General features: G+C 38.7%; 1 protein-coding gene across 1 annotated transcript in view; it reads right to left on the reverse strand.

Moving 5' to 3' along the window:
- Nucleotides 1-261: 261 nt before the first annotated feature.
- The window catches only part of LOC126251338 (nuclear pore complex protein Nup50), a 33,138-nt gene continuing 9,180 nt past the window's right edge, over nt 262-24,219 (reverse strand). The window contains exons 4-5 of the mRNA XM_049951697.1: nt 9,197-9,340; nt 262-909 (exon numbers count right to left, since the gene is read on the reverse strand). Coding sequence (XP_049807654.1) covers nt 600-909; nt 9,197-9,340 — 454 coding nt within the window. The 3' untranslated portion in view covers nt 262-599. The remainder of the gene's footprint in view (nt 910-9,196; nt 9,341-24,219) is intronic.

The raw sequence follows: 24,219 nt of genomic DNA on the forward strand, positions 1-24,219 counted from the left end.
AGAGTAAGCAGCTGTCTTGATTCTCTCCAATGCTTATCATCATCAACAGGTAAAGTTACCTAATTAGTATGTCTCTCATGATGTGACAAAAGAAAAGCAGTAACCAGACATTTCACTATAAAAGCTGCACAGCTTATTTCTGAAAAGAGATTTGTGCTACAAAATGGCTTATACCAAAATTTAATTTTCTCCTAAGAAAAGCAATTGCCACTCTTTAAAAGGATGTATACATAAAGAAGTTGTAATATGAACTAAACATCATTTACAAATATAAACTTAAGAATCTTTATTCAAATGTCACAATAAAAAACATGAAACTTCGAAAGTTTTCACTGTGTCAGTTTTTTTCTGAATATGCAACATGTTATTTACAATAAAGTATTACAAAAATGAGTGTGTATTTTTAACACACGCAAGGAACAGATGCTTGACTATTCCAGTCAAGTCAAATACACATGAAACTGTATCATCCTTTGGTTCTACAAAAGACTGAGACAATACACACTTTTTGTAAGAAAAGTCACTCACAAGTTTCCTAAAAATGATCATTTTGATTTATTAAGAATCATAAATACGTCTAAATGTGGTGAGTGTTCAGATTATTTGATGTGTTGTTTCAATGTTGCTAGGAGCTTATCTGCATCTTCAGCTGTCTTAACTCTTAGGAGGACCGGTATTGGAGGTGGTTCTGCTTCAGGTGTAGGTACACACACTAACATCACATTATTGGTCCCCATTCTCTGCAGAGGCATAGACTGGAAGAGGAGAGTGTTGAGCAGCACATTGCCCAGGCTGGTATCTGCACGTACTAGCAGTTGTGTCTTGGCACCACCAGACACTGGTTTCAGGAACAAAGTGCCAACACCGCGGTCCTGGAAAGACCCTCCTTTTTTTACAAACACCTTGCACCTGAAGAAAGAAAATACATTAACACTTATGAAATTAATAATGTAATAAAACATTTAAAAATACTTTAAATGGAAAAGATTAAATGGCTGTTACATGATCAGTTTTATTCTTTGGAACTCCATTCACAAATTCTAGAGTACCTTAACACTCCTACCTTTTCCATCCATCACTGCAAGTGCTGTTTCCTCATGTTTTCATGCCATTTATCAACCTTCCTTTGGACTATCCAGGTCTTTTCTTATTTCTTGAAATCTGGCAAAATACTTCCTTGGCCCAGCTACTATCGATTCATCAGGCTTTATGCCCCACCCACCCGATTTTATTTTTCCTTGCAGTCTTGATAAAATCAGCCACTCCAGTCTGCTCCCTATTCCATTTCTTTGTCACTCCCACCTCCACCCAGTTATTCATAACATACTTCTGTCTATTACTCACTGAGCAAATGTGTGTATTTGGAATGGTTTTCAACATTGAAACTCACAGTCACGCTTCAAAACTGGTAATAAAATTTATGGTAAACTGTTGTTTTCATACCCAATAAAACTCAAATTTTCAAAAGCCTCAAAACTTTGTCAAAAACACTCCACAGGCCGCTTTCCTTTTAAGTTTATTTAGTTTTCTGTCTGTCCAGTCCTCAACTTCAACTACCCTAATAATATAAAAAAATTTCACTGCTAATTGTGAGTGAGCACATACATGCATCAATCGTACAATGTTCTCAGTAGTGCTAAAAATGGTGATGTGGAGGTTTCAAAATAAGAGCAAAGGGATTTAATGCATTCCTGACAGTGGAAGGAGTGCAGGGAATGGAAATTATTAAACAATGGCACAGCTGTACATAGAGAAGTGCGTATGCATTGCAAGGGTCAAAGTGGATGTCACTGGCCAACGACACAGGATCTGTAACGCCACATCCCATTCCTGATACTATTGTCCAGCATGTAGACGCGAGTTATAGAGGCACTCATTACCCCAGAGGTCAAACTGAGCAATGGAATTGCAATGAACGTGCAGTGCTCTCTGTACACACATGCCATTCTTCAAAGAATTTCCATTCCCCATACTCCTTCCGCTGTATGGAAATGCACTACACTTCTTGGCCCTTCTTTTGAAGCCTCCAGTTCACCACTTCCACCATGACAGGGTGCAGTGGGTTCCTAATGCATTTAAGTTTCCGCTTTGTTGTCACATGGGTTTATGCTCATGTTCCTCCAGTGGCAAGTTTGGGGCTTCAGTTCTCTTACACAGAACACACCTTCCTTAGGCATTGCCATGATGATACCTGCAGCAGTTTTCATTTTACATCCTCTGACTTGTTTTCTTTTTGAATGCTCCTTATATATTCCGTCAAAATATATTACGCTTGACTGAAAGTTATTTCAAGTTCTGAATTTCTCACTATGGTGGTGGTGGTGGTGGTGATGGACACTACAACAATCCTCATTTTGCTTACACTACATCTCACATGAGTGTCCTCTCTGCTCTGATTCTGTGTGACAAATCTTCTGTCCTGATTTTCATTCAATTTTGTCTTCCATTTTTCCTGTGCTTCTGATAACCCTACTATATCCCATGTGAACTTATCTAATGCCCCCACTATACTATCTTATCTTACATCTGAACTGGATACAAGAAACAAGAACACAAAAAACTGAATATCTAGATGAAAATTACAGGAAAATTAGTAATCACTTATTACTTTCACTGGTGACAATCCTTCCCACTATATGATAATCAGTGGGAATAGCAGGAATGTACAGCACATCCAGGTTACCATTTACAATACTTGTTTTGTACTGTCCAACTACTTATTAAAATACTGTTGTGTGATGCAACTATGAGCATGTAATGGTTCAGATGTTTATTCTGTTAGTAACATGAAAAAGGCTTCTGTCATAAAGTGAGCATTAGAGATGAGTTAATACTTTAAAGACGTAAAATTAACTGACAATTGCACAAAACAATAGCTCAAGATGCTATACATGAAAATAACAACAGATAATGCAAATGCAGAAGCAAACAACTTTTTAAAGAAGGAGAAGAAAATGGAAATACAACAGAAGTAAGTTAATAACAGGAAAATGAAATGGAAATAAGGTAAAAATAGTCAAACTGCTAAGTGAGAAAGTAAGTAATAATAAAAACATATACTACTTCCACGAATTAGTCAACAAAAAATGCTAGAACGATTATGAAAAGTGGTAAAAAGAGGCACTGATTCAGATGAAGACACATTCATTCCATATGAAATAACCCCCCTGAACCAATTGTTCCACATGAATGAAGTTTCATTCACATATTAGATGGGGTGCAAATTGTTTATGGTCATAATCATATGGTAATATGCATGTAGACTGATTATACTGTCTACCCTCCCAAGCTACACTGATCTGCAATAATGCAGAGATGACCACGGTGATGGTTGATGCCATTTTGGGATACTGTTCCAAGCTATCAACACCTGTTGTAACAAGTGGTCAAGAGTTGTTGCTTGTATTGCTGACGAGAATAGATGGCTTCCCACGATGCTGAATGGAGGACTGCTCTAGCGATTAGGTTGCCGCTGTAGTTGCCAAATAGTAAGGAACACCAACTAGACGTTCCAAGAAATAAGCGCATTGCTTTCCTGTTGGAACAACACATTTCCCTGTTGAAGAAAAGGTAACATAATTGACAATGTTATGAATATAAGCTGCACCAGTCAGCGTTCTCTCAATGAATTCCACATGTGTGTGGTAATTGTAAGGCTGTGGTTCCCCACAGCATTACACTTAAAGTTGATCCTCAATGTTCTTGACAGATAAACTGCAAGAGTTGCCTATCTTGTGATAGATACCGTACTAGCAGACGATCATCACTGACCTCAAGATAGCATCTGCACATCACTTAACACAACTTCCTCTTTAAGCCCTCTAGTTGCATCTTTTGGTACACCATCAGAGGTGCCTGCACAGTGATAAAGTGCAATAGGTAGTTTGGCAAGCGGCATCAACTTCCACCAAATGGTTTCTCATGTTCCTGAATGGCACACTGGATGCAACATTGGTCCTAATTTATGAGATTGTGACATGATCAGCAATAGGGTCTCGTCTGGCACAGCAACTGAGGCATGAATCTGTATGCTGCTATCACCTGGAGCCTTGTGCACATTTCAAGGACTGTTGTACCACTGATACACTGTAACATGTTACATCCTAAACATTAGGCAATTCAATAAGTAGGAAAAGACAGATTGCTACTTACTGTAAAGAAGACATGTTAAGTTGCAGACGAGCACAATTAAAGGGCACATCCACAAAGCTTTCGGGCACAGCCTTCATCGGCAAAAGAGAAACACACATCATTCACACAAAGAGGCACACCTCACCCACACGTCCGCCAACTCCAGCAGCTGAGGCCACAATGCCATTGCCTGTTTGTATGAACGGCTCATGTTTCTATGTTTCTCTTTTGCTGATGAAGGCTGTGGCCAAAAGCTTTGTGTAAGTGTCTTAACTGTGCCTGTCTGCAACTTAATATGTCTTCTTTACAGTAAGCAGCAATCTATCTTTTTTACACTGTCGATATTCCTATGTGGATTTTACATTAGGCAATTCCTCAGATGAACAATCCAACCAGCAAAAGGCTAACAATAATATCTCACTGAAATCCAGTTAATTGCAGTACTCATTGCCATCATCCTGCAATGTCTACTATCCTTACTAACTTAGTAGATACTCTGAATAACTAATAACTCTTTCTGCTGTTATGGTCTCAAGTACTTTGAAGCTCAACACACTTGGTTCTTACTCTGTCCAACATAAAGCATAGAATCACTGAATTTACAAGCCCCATCGATTTCTACACCAGATTTGTTAGCTGCCACGCATGCAAGCAGCCACCTGCAAGCAGTGGGGAACCTGTGGGCATGAGTGGGGAGAGCTGGGGGCAGTCAGGCAGCTAGCACATGGTCTATGTGACTGTACGGCTCCAGTTGAGTGGTGGTGAGCCAAGTTTGCAAAGTGGTTTGTGTCTGCACAGAACATGTCCAGTAGGGCTACTGGTGCGTAGCTTACTCCACCTCCAGCTCTCCTCGAGTGAGCTGACAGGCAGGTGTCGGCACCTCTGCCCCTTGGGCAGCATTGGAACAGCTTGTTCTACACAATTCACTAGAGATTTTTATTTTGCACTAGTCTATATTAGTAGTAAGAGAAGACATTCTGAAGAATGCACTGAAGACATTAACAATGCAAAACTTGTAAGTTTGAACAGTTCAATGTGGACCCCTAAACTCACAACTGGAGATGTTACTATTTCAGAGCCCTATTTAATCTCTGAGAACCGATGATAAAGAATAGCAGCGGAGTCAAATTTATGCCTGTCAGTACTCTAAGTTCAGAAACTTGGCCTCTAACAGGACAAAGGTATCAAATTGCACCCTACTTAAGACCACATTCCGGAACAAAAGAAAAAAATCGCAGGACAAACTGCATGGAAACCTTTGAGGGCATTACGAAATATCTAAGGATCGAAGTGGTGAAGACTGCTGGTCTCACTTGCGGCATCAAAGCAGAGCTCACAACTTGCAGCATCGTACCTAGAATTGATTGAGGTCCTTTGGTTTGTAGCCGAGTGGAGGGTCTCAGCAACAGGCTCTGTCGATTCTGTGACTGTCATAGCTGCAGATTTCTGGACTTGTATTATAGGGTGCAGAGTTGTAGGGCTCTGCCATGATATGTCAGAGGTGCACTACACAAACGAAGCTGCGGACACCAGCAGGTGATACACAGAGAATGAAATCACATCTCATACAAAGCAGACACACTTCGACTGTCAACATTTTAACAGTAAATCACCACAGTATTTGTAAGAAAGTTACCAAATTTACTGCCCTCTAGGTTATTGTTTCCAGTGAAGTTGAATTTGAGTGTGACAGTGAAGTTATCTGGAAGCGTATAACATGTCTATGTTAAATCAAGTTAATTGCTGGATGTTCTTACAGACACCTGATTCCACTGTGACAGTTTTAGAACCAGTCAAGGGAAGTCTACGGTCAGTATCACAGAAACACCCAGATCATGCAATATTAGTTGGAGTTGGTTTTAACCTACTGAGTATAGGTTGGGTCATCTACGGATTCACTACAAGTGGTACGGACAGACAAGCTTGTGAAGTGCTCCTGAATAGGTTTTCCGAAACCTAACTTGAACAACTAGTTACGACAAGCCACATGCACTGGAGATATTTTAGGCCTTGTATCAGCAAACAGGCCATATCTTATCAACAATGCCAATATACAGACAAGGATTAGTGGATCATGAGGGTTACTTAAGTTGATAAACCTGTCAAGAGGCTCACGGGAGAGTGTTAATGCCAGAAAATGACAATGAGTGGAAATAATTTAGCTCCACTACTAAAGACCCAGAGGGATTGTTGGGAAGATTTAAACTGACTGTAAATAGCACTCTGGAAATGTATGTGCCAAGTCGATTAAGGATGGAAAGGACCCTCCGTAGTTTAATAACAAAATTCGGAAAACACTGAGGAAATGCAGATTGTTGCACTCTCGATTCAAAATAAGAGCGCACAAATGTGGACATGCAAAAGTTAGTAGAAATTTGTGTGTGTCTGTAAGAAGAGCAATCCATGAAGCATACCACAACTCCCACTGTCATACCACAGTGAAGGATCTTGCAAAGAAACAGTGAAAATTCTGATCATACATAAAACCTAAGTCATCTGCCCAGTCAGTCATCAACCAGGCTGGGGTGGCAATAGAACACAGCAACAGGAAAGCTGAAGTTTTAAATTTCATATTTAAGAAATCATAAACACAAGAGGATCGTACAATCATACTGTCATTTTACTCATACAGACTCTGCCAGGACGACATAGAAATTGACAACTGTGGCATAGAGAAGCAACTAGAAGAGTTGAAAAGAATTAAGTCACCAGGTCAAAATGGACTCCCAGTTTGGTTTTACAGAGGTATTGGCCCCTTACTTAGCCTCCATTTATCGTGAATCTCTTGCCCAGTGAAGAGCCCCAAGTGAATGGAAAAAAAGCGCAGATGACTCTTGTATACAAGAGAGGTAAGAGAACTGACTAATAATTACAGGCCAATATCCTTAACACTTGTTTGCTGCAGAATTCTTGAAACATTCCGAGATCGCATTTAATAAATTTCCTCAAGACAGAAAAGCTCCTGTCCACAAATCAGCACAGATTTAGAGAGCAATGCTTGTGCTAAACTCTGCTTGCCCTTTTCTCATATGATATCATACAAACCATGGATGTAGGGCAACAAGCAGACTTAATATTCCTAATTTCTGGAAAGTATATCATATTCCTAGATTTCCGGAAAGCATTTGACACAGTGCCCCACAGCAGAGTGTTGACGATGGTTTATGTTCCCAGATGTGTGAGAGGCTCTGAGACTCGGTCCTCGATTGTGAGTGTTCAACAGAGGCAAAAGGCATGCCCCAGGGACAAAAACAGAACAGCGGAATTTTTGAGCAATGTTATGCCATCAAGATTTGTGTTAAACTTGGGCGATCTGCAAGTGTGGCCTCTGAAAAGCTGCAACAGACCTATAGGGAACATTCCTTATCAAGGTTTGCACATGAAAAAGGTTTGTGACAAAACTGTGCTAAAAGCCCCACACCCCACAACTGAGCAGAAGGGCAATCTAAGAAATGTGTGTGCTGACGATCTTGAGAGGACTGACAATGACCACCATGTGATCACAGGTGATTTTTTAGTACAATCATGAAAAGGGGGCAAAGTGAGGAGCGACACAGTGAGACATCTCCTCAACCGAAAGAAGTTCGAATAAGCAAATCAAAGAGCAAAACTATGTAAATTTGCTTTTTTGACAGTAGGTGTATAGTGCTTAAAGAATTTGTTCCTCTAGGACCAACTGTCAAAGTGTTTTACAAAGATGACCTTGGAAAGCTCAGGAAAAGGGTGAATTGAATGAAGCCGGACACTGCAGACAAGGGGATGCTGTATAATGACAATACCACATGTCACAAAGCCAGTTCCATCACAAAACTTTTGGTCTCAAAAGGCATTAAGGCATTCCTGTTATTCCTAAGCACCCCTATTCACCTGACGTGAATCCTTGTAACTTTTCTTTTCCCAAAATTGAAAAATGTCTTAGGGACGTCATTTTGGGTCTCTCAAAAGAACATGACTGAGTTGCCAAAGGGACCTACTTTGAAGGGGATAATATTGTTGTTAGAAAGTAAATAAATAAATAAAAACTTCTCACCATATAGCGAAGACGCTGAGTCGCAGATGATGTGCCTATCTGCAACTCAGCACCTCCACTATGTGAAATGGGATGGAATGAACACATCAGGTTGGCAGTAGGGAAGGTGAATGCTCAACTTCATTTTATTGGGAGAATTTTGGGAACATTTAGCTCGTCCATAAAGGAGACTGTGCACAGAATGCTAGTGTGAGCATTCGAGCATTTGGAGCTTCCACCAGGTCGGACTAAAGGAAGAAATCAAAGCAATTCAGATGTAGGCTGCTAGATTTGTTGTTCATTGATAAACCTTCATAGAAGTATTACAGAGTTGCTTACTGAACTCAAAAAGGAATTCCTGGAGGGAAGACTATGCTTTCTGCAGGGCACTATTGCAAAAATTTGGAGGACTGGTAGTTGAGGCTGACCGCCAATGTACATTTCGATTAAGGGCCATGAAGATAAGATGCGAGAAATTAGGCCTTGTATGGATGCTTTTAGGCAGTCTTTTTCCCTTATTCTATATGCATGTGGAATAGGAGAAAAAAATGAATACAAGTGTTACAAGGTACCCTCCGCCATGCACCATACGGTGGTTTGCAGAGTATATGTATAGATGTAGAAGACCAGGGATAAAAAATCAAAGTGGAACTTAGTGAATGAATTAAGGAGGAAGATGAAGGAATAGGTTTACAAGGAAATAAAGAGACACAAATGACAAGAGAAAATCCAAAACATGCAAAAAGCACCACTTGATTATAGGTGATTAATCTTGCACTAAGCTTAAAATCAAGTAAAAGTAATGGTTACAAAAACTCTAATCATATTTAACATCATTTTTTGTGAAATAAATATAGAACTACCTTTTTGAAGCAATGATTAAGGTCTTAATAATAAGATTATCTGATCAGGTGTTTGTAACAATTCTAACTTTAGGGGGTCATACTGTGTATGTTTCAGTGGACTTCAACTAGCCTTACTTAATCTCGTTGCATAACATTTAGATGAACACATAACTGTATTATACTATACATTACAGTATTGATAATTGTATACCTTTGAGAGTATACTGCATCCTTCTCAACAACAGGGGTAAATTCTGCTTTGGGTGGCTCTTCATTGTCATCTTTACCATCTTTGTCATTCTCACCAGATCCTCCCTCTGGCTTTGAAACATTTGCAAATGTAAATGGCTTCTGGCTGTGAATTCAAAGAATACAGAGACATTTGAATTCGCACAAAAATAATCTTCCAGTCATCACTGCTCTTACAATACTTTTATTAAAATTCAAGTGTAAAAACATCAGAATAATAAAATAGTAACAGTACCTATGTTTTGATATTAGTTAACATCATAGAAGATTACTTAGCTACACAAATCTGGCATTATAAGTATGTGTCTGCAAAATGTATTTTCTTTCCAACATATTCTACCACACAATATGCTAGCATATATAATGTGTCTACATTCATTAAAGTATGTTTCATGTTAATTTCCAATTAAAAAGTTAGGTCTTATTAAAATTCAATGGACAAAACCAGTACTGCCTTAGTAAAATTGGTTCGGTTCTTGCACTAAATGTACTACCACAGCTACAGATGCACTGAGCACAGAGTCATTTGTAACTTGGGATGTGTCTCATTTTAAGCCCCAGATGAAAAGAGAATTCACTGTGGTGTCACCGCCAGACACCACACTTGCTAGGTGGTAGCCTTTAAATCGGCCGCGGTCCGCTAGTATACGTCGGACCCGCGTGTCGCCACTATCAGTGATTGCAGACCGAGCGCCGCCACACGGCAGGTCTAGAGAGACTTCCTAGCACTCGCCCCAGTTGTACAGCCGATTTTGCTAGCGATGGTTCACTGACAAATTACGCTCTCATTTGCCGAGACGATAGTTAGCATAGCCTTCAGCTACGTCATTTGCTACGACCTAGCAAGGCGCCATTATCCTTTGCTATTTATCTTGTGATGCATGTACCGTCAGACCGATGTTCACCAATTATGGATTAAAGTTAAGTATTCCAGAAGCTCCATACTTTTTTTACTAGACTCAACTCCTTTAACTGTTACAGACCTCACGCCAGCCTGCGTGAGCTTAAACGCGTGCCTTTCGGTTACCTCATAGTGACTTGGCGGTCTTGCCAAGTCACAACATTCACCATCCACTCCAACATGTTTCCTGATGAGAGCAACATGACAGTCACTCAACCCTGTTTGGATTTTCACATATTTTACAGAGGAAATTAAAATAACGTCTCCACATGGATCAGGAAATTGTTATGTCATTCAGATGTAATCAAAGAAATATTTCTTTACTACTCCCTAAGATGTGATCAATGAAATATTTCTTTACTACTCCCTGCAAAGTGTTGCAACATATGGTAAGTGGTTGTGTCATGCCACGAGCAGCAGACATTTCAAAATACAATTCTCACTTGGATAAACTTACAACTAAGCTTCATTACTGCTGAAATCAAAATTATCCCTTTTCCAGTGACCACAGAGGCACCACAAAACTGGATCCCAACTGGTGGTTGCAGCAACTCTGACAAAATGATACACCAATATCAAGGCTGACAGACTCGTCCAGAGACTTCAACGTCACTCTGAAGCAGAAACAGAGTACCTCCCTCCTTTTGCCACTCCTTGGCATCCTCTGAATCGTCTCACACACAATTTTATTCATAGCGGAATAGTTTACAGAGCTTCATCATGATCTCTCTTTCTATTCTTATCTGTGACATTTCACACTTGCTACTCTGAATGCTGAGAAGTCATCTGCAGCTGGCCAGAAACAGAACTTATGCAAAGCTAATGAGCTGCTGCTTATGACAAAGTGGCACCCTTCTGCCCCGACGGAAGCTGCCTTTGTAGCTAGCAGGGGCTGACGCTTCAATGACACGGTGAATCACATTGATAACACTGATGGTGAAGGCATTTGAGTGAATCTGGTTGTGAATGCATGAGCCTCGAATGGGGTCACTGTTTTGTTGGGTAATGTCTACAGCATTCAGAGCGAGCAGTATCAGGAAAGTAAGGAGGTGTATCAACAGCTGGCTGTAAATACACAGTGAGAAATACCAAAAAGAATATAAGGGTTGCCACAAGTTTCCCCTGACAAATTTTGAGATCTCAAGAGTAAGTAAAGGCGTAAGTTCACAAAAACATGTAAGGACTTTTGTGTTTCTAATCGTGTTATTAACCCTGTAGTTTTGAACGAACAGAAAGTCGTTTTCTTTACAGGATTTATGATCTGGAGGGTTAGTAAACAGTAAATTACATAAAAGAAAGACTTTAGGTGAAGAATTTCTACTTTTATTAATGAGTTAACTCTAACTTTGAATTAACAGCAATCCCTTAATTGCTGACATTAAATCAGAAAAAAATGAAGAAAAAAAGAAGAAACATTCTATTCAAGAACTTTTCTTCTTTTACTGTTACCTTACTTTTTTAGTTGCTTTATTCAATTTTTAAATATACATATGGCGAATGTTACATTGCAAAACACTCAAGTAAAAATGCTACAAAAATATCATTCTTCTCCAATGCAGAACAAGTATTGACACACACCTGTATGTCTATGATGTATTCTTAAAAACACAAATTTAACAAAGTAAAGAATTGAAGTGTGTACAGAAAATTTTACTTGGCTAAAATTGTTTTGCACCTAATAGCTATGGCAGTGACATATTATGACGACATAATTTAAGAGAAACTTTTATGGCAGGACCCAATATTTAAATACAATTTATCATTCCAAAATTTCATACATCATACTGAACACTAATTTTAAGCATCTGTCACTGCCTTTGGAGATAAAACATTTTCCATGGAATCAAAACTTTCAAAACATATCTGATGGCATCAAATCGTCATACAAATCAGAGTTCAAGAATTTAATATGAACAGAAACTGTTCATCAGATTAAAATCAATACCAAATTTTGTCAAAACTGCTTTCATATTTAAAGTGCTGAAATATTTCGATTCAATGAAAACTAAACACAAGTTTTGCCTTTCCATTAGGTGTTACAACATGTGAAAATTCAGTAATTTTCAGCAAATTAGGTGACACAGCCCTTTCATGTAAAATTCAAACAAATTTTAAACTGTTAGGAAACACACCACATGTATGAAATGAGCAGTCAAATGGTCCAGGCATTATATTCAGTCTTAAATGATCGAGTGTGTATTTTTACATAGCTGCAGTCCCAATAATTACCATATGGGACTGGAGCATTAAGCAAATGGAACAACTATACACAAGTGCTAAAGTAATATATCAAGACATACATATAATGGTTATCACATATTTTACTAGGTGCAGGCATAGGAAATTTAAAATTTGTGCTTGAAGTTAACTTTAAGCAAATACTGAATGTTTAACTGCCCTACATAATACACAATGTATCTGGAAAGTCGCTACAGAAGAAAATAAGAATTTTTTTAACAATAATTCAAATCATAATAATAATAATAATAATAATACACAACCTTGAAACACATGGCAATTCGCCTGAGAATTGACAATACTGACTTGCCACTATATATTGCAGCAGAGATGAGCCCAAAAACTGTTTTTCAGACTACATCTTTCTTTCCACAGAGGATTATCAGTTGCCATGCACCTACCTGATAGATGAGAAGAGTCTATTGGATTAGGACACAAACCTACACACATGGACAGGACCCCTATTGAACTTTGAAATCTGAGATAGGTACTGACAGACGGAAGCAGTGATGTATGTAACAACACATGCCTCAAAAGGCTGTGCCGTAAGAGGTTCGTCCACAAAATGGTTACGAGCCTCCTTCACAATTGGAGGAAATGGATTAACAAATGTTTTAAGACATGGCTTTAAATACTTTTTGACATCAGTTTGTGTCACACATTTTGTAACTAATTTCTTTATGAATTTTCTTTTCTTTGTGCGCAGTCTACATCTCTCACATAAACTGCCTGGCCATTATTTCCCTAAATTAAGATTGATTGTTAAGGGATGTTTGCTATGGTAGAGATTCTGGCACTAAATATTACAAAAGGGTTTGGAAAAAATGGGACACAAACTAGAGTTATAAAACATGTATTCATATCATGACAAGCCTGGCAAACTGAGCATCAAAATGTAGACAGAGGACTTCTCGGTAATCTTTTTCATTAAGTTTCATACCCTGGTAACACCTTCATAGGTTTTATGAACTTTCCAGGCAAGATAATGCATCAGACGACACAAACATACAGGGTGACAATTATTGAACTACATGAAATAAAATCATCATAACTTCTGAACACTTTGCATTAGGACATTCAAACCGCTGAGTTGGCCCCGGGGCATGATGGGAATTTGTATGTGCATTGTGACAAAACAAGCTGGGATCTCTCTACTTCCTCTCATTTTGCCATCTGCCTCCTTAAATTCATTTTATTTTCATTTTTGCCTAATTACCTTTAACATGAGTATAATCTGCATTTCATTAAAAGAAAAAGGTTGGCCCTCAGTCTTAAATAACACACCACCAGGTCTAATTTTGTGCTTAGTTTTATGCATGTAATTAATTTCCTTATTTATTTTAACTATTCCTAGTTAATATCTTTTGTTATAGGGTGAAATCAGTAATTGTTTCGTGATTTAGATGCTATTGTTGACTTATAAACAAATATAAACTCTTTATTAATTATTAATATTTGGAAGAAGAACTACTAGAATTCTTAAAGTATTTATTTGGCTCCATTCGAAACCATATTAGCAAAGCCAGCCCATAATTAATTCCAAAATAATTACCAGGTTTGTCAAAAGTATTGTTAATTTCATTATTCAAACAAATACTTCAGCCTAGCCTTTGTGGTAGAATAAACTATTAAAAAGGAGGAATTTTTAAGTATTCAGTTAATTGCATGAGTTGCATCTTAATTGTAATTTCTGTAACTTAAACATCAAACAGTGTACAGTTTTGGTGCATATTATTGTGAGGATATATAAAGGACCGAGTTTTGGTCTCAAGACAGTCAGTCCACGGCCGATTTTCAGAGGGAAATTATGTACTGTTTCAAGTAACAATTTAACAGTGGAATTAGTGTAACACAAATAGGCCGTGTGCTAAAACAATGACAGTGCCTGTTCAATTGACAGTGTCACACATACCTTATTATACTCCAAGAACAGTGAACTGTGTGGTTAGGTATTTATTGCTCATAGATGTTCAACAGCAAACTATTGTAGCAGTACGCTGATGTTTGCCTGTGATCTATTAATGGAACTTATCAAAGTTATCAATAGTGAACTGGCCATATAACTATGTAATATTGGCAGTTGTGAACAGTGAAAATAAAGGTCTGTGAAACGCAACTGTGCAAATGTTGGTTAAATCATTTATAGTCATCAGTGTTCAACTTCCAACCCCCATATTTCAGCCAGTATAACAATGCAGTATGTTGACACTAAGGACTATCAACGAAGAAACAAATCAGTTGAATGTCACAGCATGCTCACGCACCTTGTTGTTGTCAGCCTTTTGCATCTGAAAATGTCATGGTACAGTGTGGCCAAGCGTATGGTGCTTGTGAAGGCCTACTATGCGAGCAATAACAGCCCAACTGTGGCTCAAAGTAAGTTTGCAACTGAGTTCAAGCTGAAGACAACTAGTCCAAGTGTGCTAATAGTCAAGAATTTGATTCAAAAGCTTGAGAGAATGGGTAGTGTTCACGATGACTGTGTTGACAATGTCGGTTGCCCGAAACTGGTGAAAACACCTAAAAACATCGAGAAGACGTGCCGTGTTTCAAACCAATCCCAGGTAATCGATCAAATGAGCTGCACAACAGGTGGGAATCAACCGGGAGACACTGCGACAAATTGTTGTTGAAGACCTGCATCAAGTCCCATACCAAATTCAAACCCATCAGCCATTAAGCCCCAGGGCCATGGAATAGCAGTTGTGCTCTGCCAACACTTGTCCACAGAATTGACAAACAGGATTTTGATGTGAATATGGTTTAGTTTAGCGACGAAACCCATTTGGATGGGTTAGTCATGAAAATTTGTGCATTTGGGGGACTGAGGAATCGCATTTCGCGATCAAGAAATCTCTTCACTCTCAACGGGTGACTGCATGCTGTGCAATGTCCAGTCACAGAATAATCAATGCAATATTCATTAATAGCACGGTGACTACCGAGCGGTACGTGAATGTTTTGGAAGATGATTTCATCCCCATTATCCAAAGTGACCCTGATTTTGACAAGATAATGTTCATTCAAGATGGAGCTTGACCCCATCGAAACAGGACAGTGTTTTAAGTCCTGGAGGAGCACTTTGGGAACTGCATTCTGGCACTGGGTTACCCTGAGGCCACTGGCATGGGCCTCGATTGGCCGCCATATTCTCCGGATATGAACACATGAGACTCATTTTTGTTGGGCTATGTTAGAAACAATGTGTACAGAAATAATACCAAAACCATTGCTGAGCTGGAAACAGCCTTTCAGGAGGTCACTGACAGCATCAACGTTCCACCGCTTCGTGGGTCAAATTTCGCTATTTGTCGGCATCATATCATTGCCAATGATGGCAGGTTATCGAACATGCCATAACCTAAATCCGAATATCTGTAGTGACTTTTACATGTTGAATAAAATGTGTGCATGCTATTGTTTGTAACTAATTTACATTGTTTTTTCCATATAGTTCAATAATTGTCACCCTGTAAAAGAAATATGTTGTATAAGATTAAAATTTTAAAAAATAAGAACAGCAATGGGATATGTTCAGTAACTTTTCTCTGCCAAATAATAATACTCTGTATTTTGTCAAACAAAGAATTAAAATCAATCAACGAAAACCAGTCAAAACTTCTTTGTGAGAGAAGCAAACTCTTCATTTCCACTCAGTACAGTGGCACTTTTGGACAGTATCTGTGACTTTTTGGCCTCCAGTTCTTTAACTTGCTAGATGATGGACCTCTTTCATCTAGCTCTCCCAGCTGCTTCATCTTTTTCACATTATTTAATCTTTAAAGCTTCACCATCTCCATCTCTAGCCTTGCGATAGTCCAGAAGCATTCTCTTGTTAACGTCAATCTTTACTATGACATCGCCATCTGATTTTAGGCCATCATATACTTGACATATAGCTACCAATGACTTGTTTTCTTGGTTGACTATCATTCACTCTTTATTAATGGGAAAACCTTGCTCTCCAAAGGCTAGTCCGTGGCGCAAAACAAGAACCTTTCGAAGAAAGCTACACAAATGCCGACACATGATATCACCATTCAATAAACCTCTCCAAGAGTGATCGATACTCGTCTCAGTCTTCCTGTAGTTTGCACAGAGATCGAAATCCAAAAATATCTCATTGCCAAGAACTAGAATGAATTATTTCTCAACTTTGTCAAAGTCCTTAGTACTTGTCCAATTTTCTGAAGATAATTTCTGCAAGGCGTCCAAGATTCTAGCCCTGCTAGTTCTTGGGCTGTTGTATATCACAATTGGATCACAAAAGCTTATTATCTGCAAACACTGTACTTCAAAGGTGACTTGAGGAGGTCTGAGTACGTTTCGATCAGAAGTCCCTGCACTCAGTCCTGAAAGGTAAAATATCTTTGGTAGGTACTTTTACTTTTCTGAGATCAGACAATTCATGTCTGCTGCAGGAATAAGACCAGCTTTATAATTAAGTTTTACATCATATGCTGATTTCGTGCTTCAGCCTGAACAACTGAGACATTACATCATCAAGCAGAGTTGACAAAGCATTGTACATGATAGGTGCACCAAAACAAAGCTAAAAAAAAGATATTTTAGACAGCAGCAGAGGATCTTCGAGATATTTCAACATCACTGTCCAGCTGTAAGTATCTATTTTAATCTCTTACTCCTTTACTCTCCTCGCAGAAGTCTTTAGAAAGGGGATGAATTTTACACCCTGGTCAACTGCATCCTCATCTTCCATCCAGCACATAGAGCAAAATTTTTTAGGGAAGGGTGGATTTTTACATTTATTAAACCTTTTGTAATCATTTCTTCTTGCAGGTACAGTCTTCAACACATTATAAAGCAAAGTCAGAAAAGGTACAACACCCCAGCCTTTCAGGCTGCGTTCTTGAAAAATCTGATGAATTGCATGAAGACCACAAGATCCCATAACAATAAAAGCTGATGCACTATCCCCATGAATACTCTTCAGATAAAGACAAAAATCCTTCAACAATGCCTGATTGACACTAGGTCCAATCACTGATAAGTGAAGCACGTTGGTAAGATTCTGATCAGAAGTCTCTCTCTTAAAACCATCCAACATATCAGCAGCAGTGGTATGAAACGCAGATGAAAAATAGTCCATTTCAAATTGTTTGCTAACTTTGTGCAAATATCTGAGAGCAAAATTCATTTGCCACAACTCAGCCACCTTGTTAAGTCTCTCATCAAATAAGATTACAAAAAGAACGTCCCCATCAAGATGTTCAAGAATATTTTTCCTAAAATGCGGAGCTAAACCATGAACAATACTGTATAATGTCTTGGTCCGCCCAAGCCGCATCTTACTAGCTACGTTATTGTTAGGGATCATGACTGGAAACAAAGCAGTCTGCTTTCCTGTAGTAGAAGAGAACACATGATTTTTGACAGCCTGCAAAGTCCATAATATTTCCACACTGGTAACATCACCCTGAATCAGGTAGTTTGAAATACGGCTGCTAGCCCATGCACTGTTAAAGCAGTGCGTCAACTGCTAGTTGACACAGCATTGGTGGTAGTGGTGGAGGTGATGCTGCACTGCAATAGCTAGGAGGTTGACAAACCGACCGCGAACTGCGAGCTTCCAGATTCACCAGTCACTGATCTTATCAAATCTCAAGGCAGCATCTTCATTATGCCCAGTTATCTTGTCAGATGACAAGGAGCATTATCTGGAAGTATCAGCACCCTGAAAACAATCAAATATCCACAAATAAGAATAATGACATGATCCTTGTGATACTACACATCTTCCAACCTTTAAAATTCAGAAGTCAGGAGATACAGTTTTAAAAAAATCAGGGGGCACAAATGATAGAAAATTGCGGCTCATTTTCAGTCTAGCACTGAGACAACTAATGTGAGTCTTTTCATGTGAATTCAAAAAGTTGTATAATTGCTATAAAAATACAAATAAAAACACTGGAACTAACCAAAGCGTCAATTCCATATCCGTTATCTGTAGCGTAGTTCAACTGCAGTAACACGTTGGGATGTTTCTTTGAGCATTTCTCCTATGATTGTAACAGTTCTTGTTCCTGCAAAGCTGTACAACATTGCTATTTGGTAAATAATCCTAACACCGAATTCCAATTTTTTTTTTATTTATTTTTATTATTAGTCATAAACTTAACATTTTCTCTGTGGTTTGGAACACTGCTTTTACCACCATGTGATATAGAAATGTCACATCAGCAAAGACAAGATATCTGCATGGTAAATAAAGAAAAGCGTGAGGTCATCCACGGAGTACTAAAAGAAATCCATCGATTTCAGTTACAAGATAAATCACATGAACCTCAAGGCCGTCAATTCAATTAAATACCTATGAATTACAATTATGAACAACTTTAATTGGAAAGACCATATAGATAACGTTGTGGGGAAGGCGAACCAAAGACAGTACTTTGTTGGCAGGACACTTAGAAGATGCAGCAAATCAACTTGTCTGCCCTCTGCTAGAGTACTGCTGGGATCCTTACCACATAGGATTGATGGAGATCATCAAAGAAGTCCACAAGAGAGTAGCTCGTTCTGTATTATCGCAGGATAAGGGAGAGAGCGTCACAAAAATGATACACAAGCTGGGGTGGTAATCATTAAAACAAAAGTGTTTTTTGTTGTAATGAGAACTATTTATGAAATTTCAATCACCAGTATCATCATAACAAAATAAATCAGAGTGTGAATGGGAAGATTTAGGTGTTCGTTTTTCCTGTGCGATAATCGAGGCAGAATGGTAAAGAAATAATCTAAAATGCTACGATGAACCCTATGTCAGGCACTTAAGTGTGAATTGCAAGCTAGTCACGTAGACAAAGATTATAAAATGCAAACAAGGATCTTTCCTCGACATAATAATGCACGGAAACTGTTGTAATATTGCTCCCAGAAAACAAAATGAAAATGTTTAAGATTGATGGAGTTAAAAAATTGTTGAAATGAGTGCATTGGTTGCAGCAAAGTAATATATTGCTGTCATCCCTACAAATTTGTTCACGCTGATGACTGTTGATTCCTTAATTACAATGTTGTACATGCTGTCACCGATATCCTGTAGCATATTTTCCACAAAACAGGGCCTTAGTACATGTTTCATAACGGCACTACACTTTGTTCTATGTATCTGAAGTTTTCTGGAAACATCATTGTTTGAATTTACTCACATACAACTCACATTACATAGACAAAAAATGGAATGGAACCCTCAGCTTGATTCAATTTTACAGATTCTTTCATGGTTTTGGAAGATATTTTTGTTTAAGGTGCTGGAGCTGTCTTCTGTTTTTTGTGCCACTATGGCTTATATGTCAGCATAAGATGCTAACAAAGTACTATGACATAATTTAGAAGATGCTCTTGTGTCATCGCCAAAAATTCTTTCTGACCAGTTTGCAAATTTACTATCGCAAAGCCATTCAGTACGACATTTCTGGGCTTACTGTGCCTTTACAATACCCATGTTTAATGCTAAAACAATATCCATTTATCTAAAAAAAAAACACCACATTAATGCAGGTGCTATAGGTATGCACAATGTATGCAGGTGCAGATTTATCAATACTAGAACACATGACAATACTGGAACTAAGATAGAATACCATTTATTATAAATACATAAATAAATAAATGTCATGTGACTAGGGCTTCCTGTTGGGTAGAACGCTCACCAGGTACAAGTCTTTCGATTTGACGCCACTTCGGCAACTTGTGCATCGATGGGGATGAGAAGATGATGATTAGGACAACACAACACCCAGTCCCTGAGTGGAGAAAATCTCCGACCCAGCTGGGAATTGAACCCTGGTCCTTAGGATTGACGTTTTGCTGCGCTGACCACTCAGCTACCGGGGGGGAGGGGGGGGGCACGACATTACAAATATTTAAGTTATATAAATTCAAGAGCTAGTAGACATTTATAAATTAAATAGTGTTGTTTTCTATATATTCAATGGATCAAGACATTTTAGAAGTAATTTTACTGTAAGACCATCCTAATATGTTTAAAATCTGCCGTAATTCCCATTAGCCACTAGACAGGTACTCACGAGATTTAGTGGGAAAACCACTAACTTGGCAGCGCTGGAATAGTGGCAACACACAAACGCAAGTCCACATGGAGCACAAAACTGAGCAATATGAGCATGCATTCTACAAAATGCACAGAAAAGAGGAAAAAGTACAATCTATTACATGTCATATGCGACTTTCTGATTTGTACGAACTCCGAGGAGTACATGAATTAAAAGACTAATTAGCAAAGGATTTTCTACAACAGGCCAAAAACCGAAACAATGGATATTTAAAACAACTGTCTTGGCCATCATTACCTAAAAATTGGGAGAAATAGTGGAATAATTGGGAGATGGGAGAAAAGCTGAAAATCTGGAGTCTCCCACCTAAATCAGGAGAGTTGGCAGGTATGTACTATCAGAGAAAGAACAGTGGTTGTCAATAGATGGTTGTGTCCAGCTTCAGAATGCACGCATGATGAAGACAACATTAATCACCCCCTTATCTAAAGAGGAGGCAAGAGGAGCAGAAACAGTGGGAAAGCAAGGCGGCAAAGTGTACCTTGCTGGTCCTCCCTCTTCAATGGAAAGCTAGTGGCAAGTTTCCATAATGAATGCCAAAACTTGATATTAGAAAAGGATAGGTCACATCAAGCTGCACAAGGGTATGTCGAAAATGCCTAAGTGAGTCTGTCGCTTTTGAGTGCCACTCCGTTGGCAAGGTTTCCCATCTCACCTGATGGTCCCATTCTCTTCACTTACATTTTAAAATATTGTTGGAATACCCTTTTAATGGCCTAACACAGCACCAAAACAGCAGCGGGGAAAAAAGAAATGCAGTCGTTGAAGATAAAATCCCATTAAGGTCAGTGAGATGCTGTGCAGCCTTTACGAGTCTACACATCATTTAATAGTCTTAGCACTTTACTTACCAAAGATTGACGAGTATCCACTGTCTTCTTGACCGCCATGACTGCCTTGAAGTGCTTAGCTCCTTCCACATGGCTGATCACATTCATCTTCCCCGTGTTGCTGAGAGCACAAGACTCGCTGCATACAGCGCGATACACCTGGAATACTGACGTCTTGTGTGTCTTGATGCCCTCAAACTTCCAATCATTCGGCCATTCAGCACTGAATTTCACCTTACTTGGTTTCACCATGATACACTACTAGAACACTGTGGGAGCTGCCACATGACTGAGGACAGAAAGTTGTTTGTTTGTAACACTCCTGCAACAGTCAAAAGCTGGTGTGCCTTTGAAGGTGAGGTGCCACACAAAAAACGAATTTTCCTGAGGAGCCACAGATATTTCCAGCAGATTCTTTGATAGCTGCAGCCAATGCCTGAGTGTTTGTCGAGGACCGGTTTTGAGACTCTACCTGCAGAATGTGAGAATAAAATACTCACAGCATCCCTCAAACAGTCTGATTTATCGAAACGAGATTTTGGCAAATGACAGCACGGAAATATCTGAGCATTCTTATATATCTAAAAAGAAAGATGATGAGACTTACCAAACAAAAGCGCTGGCAGGTCGATAGACACACAAACAAACAAACACAAATATACACACAAAATTCAAGCTTTCGCAACAAACTGTTGCCTCATCAGGAAAGAGGGGAAGGAGAGGGAAAGACGAAAGGATGTGGGTTTTAAGGGAGAGGATAAGGAGTCATTCCAATCCCGGGAGCGGAAAGACTTACCTTAGGGGGAAAAAAGGACAGGTATACACTCGCACACACACCCATATCCATCCACACATACAGACACAAGCAGTCATATTTAAAGACAAAGAGTTTGGGCAGAGAGTCTTTAAATATGACTGCTTGTGTCTGTATGTGTGGATGGATATGGGTGTGTGTGCGAGTGTATACCTGTCCTTTTTTCCCCCTAAGGTAAGTCTTTCCGCTCCCGGGATTGGAATGACTCCTTATCCTCTCCCTTAAAACCCACATCCTTTCGTCTTTCCCTCTCCTTCCCCTCTTTCCTGATGAGGCAACAGTTTGTTGCGAAAGCTTGAATTTTGTGTGTATATTTGTGTTTGTTTGTGTGTCTATCGACCTGCCAGCACTTTTGTTTGGTAAGTCTCATCATCTTTCTTTTTAGATATATTTTTCCACGTGGAATGTTTCCCTCTGTTATATTCATATCATAATCTGAGCATTCTTAAAGAAAGAAAGACATACTAAGACGTGACTGACAATTTTCTAGACAGTATTCCAACTGTTGACCACAGTGCTGTTATAAAAACTATGTTACAAAAATATGAAATGAAGTTTCAGAAAAAAAAATTCGTTTGTGTGACCATAGCTGCTTTATAATAACTGAAGATATTTTAAATCTGTCTTTGCAGCTAGGGTACAAGAAGCAATAATGCCAAACAAGGAAATATTTAAAGAAAAACTTGCAAGCAGGCGGTGTTTTCTAATGTGTGCAAACATCTGAAGTACTAACATAAACATCTTTTGTAAATGAATTGTTTTAGATGGTGAAAGCAAGCCAAATGGTATGTGTGTTTCATTACGATGACTGATGTCATTTTATTTCAATAAAAATGAAACACATTTGGTGATAAAATATGCATTTCCTTGGAGTCGCAAGACATTTAAAATAGATTCACTGATTTCACAATTAACCTCAAGACAAAAGTAGGCCTCTTGAAAAAGTGTATAATGCGGAGAACAGTTGTATAACCAACACAATAAGTGGCCACCAATAAAATGACGGTTCTGCTTTATTCTTTATTGTAGGTTATTACCCACAGTGTTATGTCTATTATTTTACAGGTACTGTGCAGTTTTTCTTTCAGAAATATATGAATACACAGCATACAAACCAACTGTGACTTCCACAATTTTCTTCTTCCTATCGTCCATACTTTCTAATATAAAAAAACTACTTTTGAAAGTGCCAAAATCTACTAGAATAAATAAAATGTCTATAAAACATCGCAGTGTACAACATACTTGTGGCCAGCCAGTTGCAATTCCTGAAATCCATCGCCCTTGGCCTCTGGCCTGTTGAGAAGCACCGCTATCCCGGGCCTGTGGATAAACCACAAATATCCGCCACATTACGCCACAAACAAACATACCCAGCTTGCGGGCAGTTCGATGAGACTAGATCCAGCAGGCAGGGCCTGCACATTAGTGGGAAACGCTGGGCTTCTGGCTGGAAGACCTGATCCATTAAACACCCACAGAAATGGCATGTGGTTTTGGACCATTGGGGAAATCCACTCATATGGCCAGCTATTCACGAGTCACAGATAGCATGTTGATGAAGTGAGACAGCAGCGGTCAATCCATGCAACACATAACTTGCGCGAATACTCCGAGAATCAATAATAATAATAATAATAATAATAATATAGTCAAGGGAAAACACACTAAACAAGAAGATTACATATTGCATAACCACAGCGACTGCATAGAAGCAATGGAAGAAACAGATGCCTATAAATATATAGGATACTGAGAAAAAATAGGAATAGATAACACAAATTCTAAAGATGAACTAAAAGAAAAATATAGACAAAGACTAACAAAAATACTGAAAACAGAATTGACAGCAAGAAACAAGACAACAGCTATAAATACATATGCTATACCAATATTGACCTACTCATTTGGAGTAGTGAAATGGAGTAACACAGACCTAGAAGCACTCAATACACTTACACGGTCACAATGCCACAAATATAGAATACATCACATACATTCAGCAACAAAAAGATTCACATTAAGCAGAAAGGAAGGAGGAAGGGGATTTATCGACATAAAAAACCTACATTATGGACAGGTAGACAATGTAAGAAAATTCTT

This window comes from Schistocerca nitens, chromosome 4 (genome assembly GCF_023898315.1).
Source record: "Schistocerca nitens isolate TAMUIC-IGC-003100 chromosome 4, iqSchNite1.1, whole genome shotgun sequence".
Classification (NCBI taxonomy): Eukaryota; Metazoa; Arthropoda; class Insecta; order Orthoptera; family Acrididae; genus Schistocerca; species Schistocerca nitens.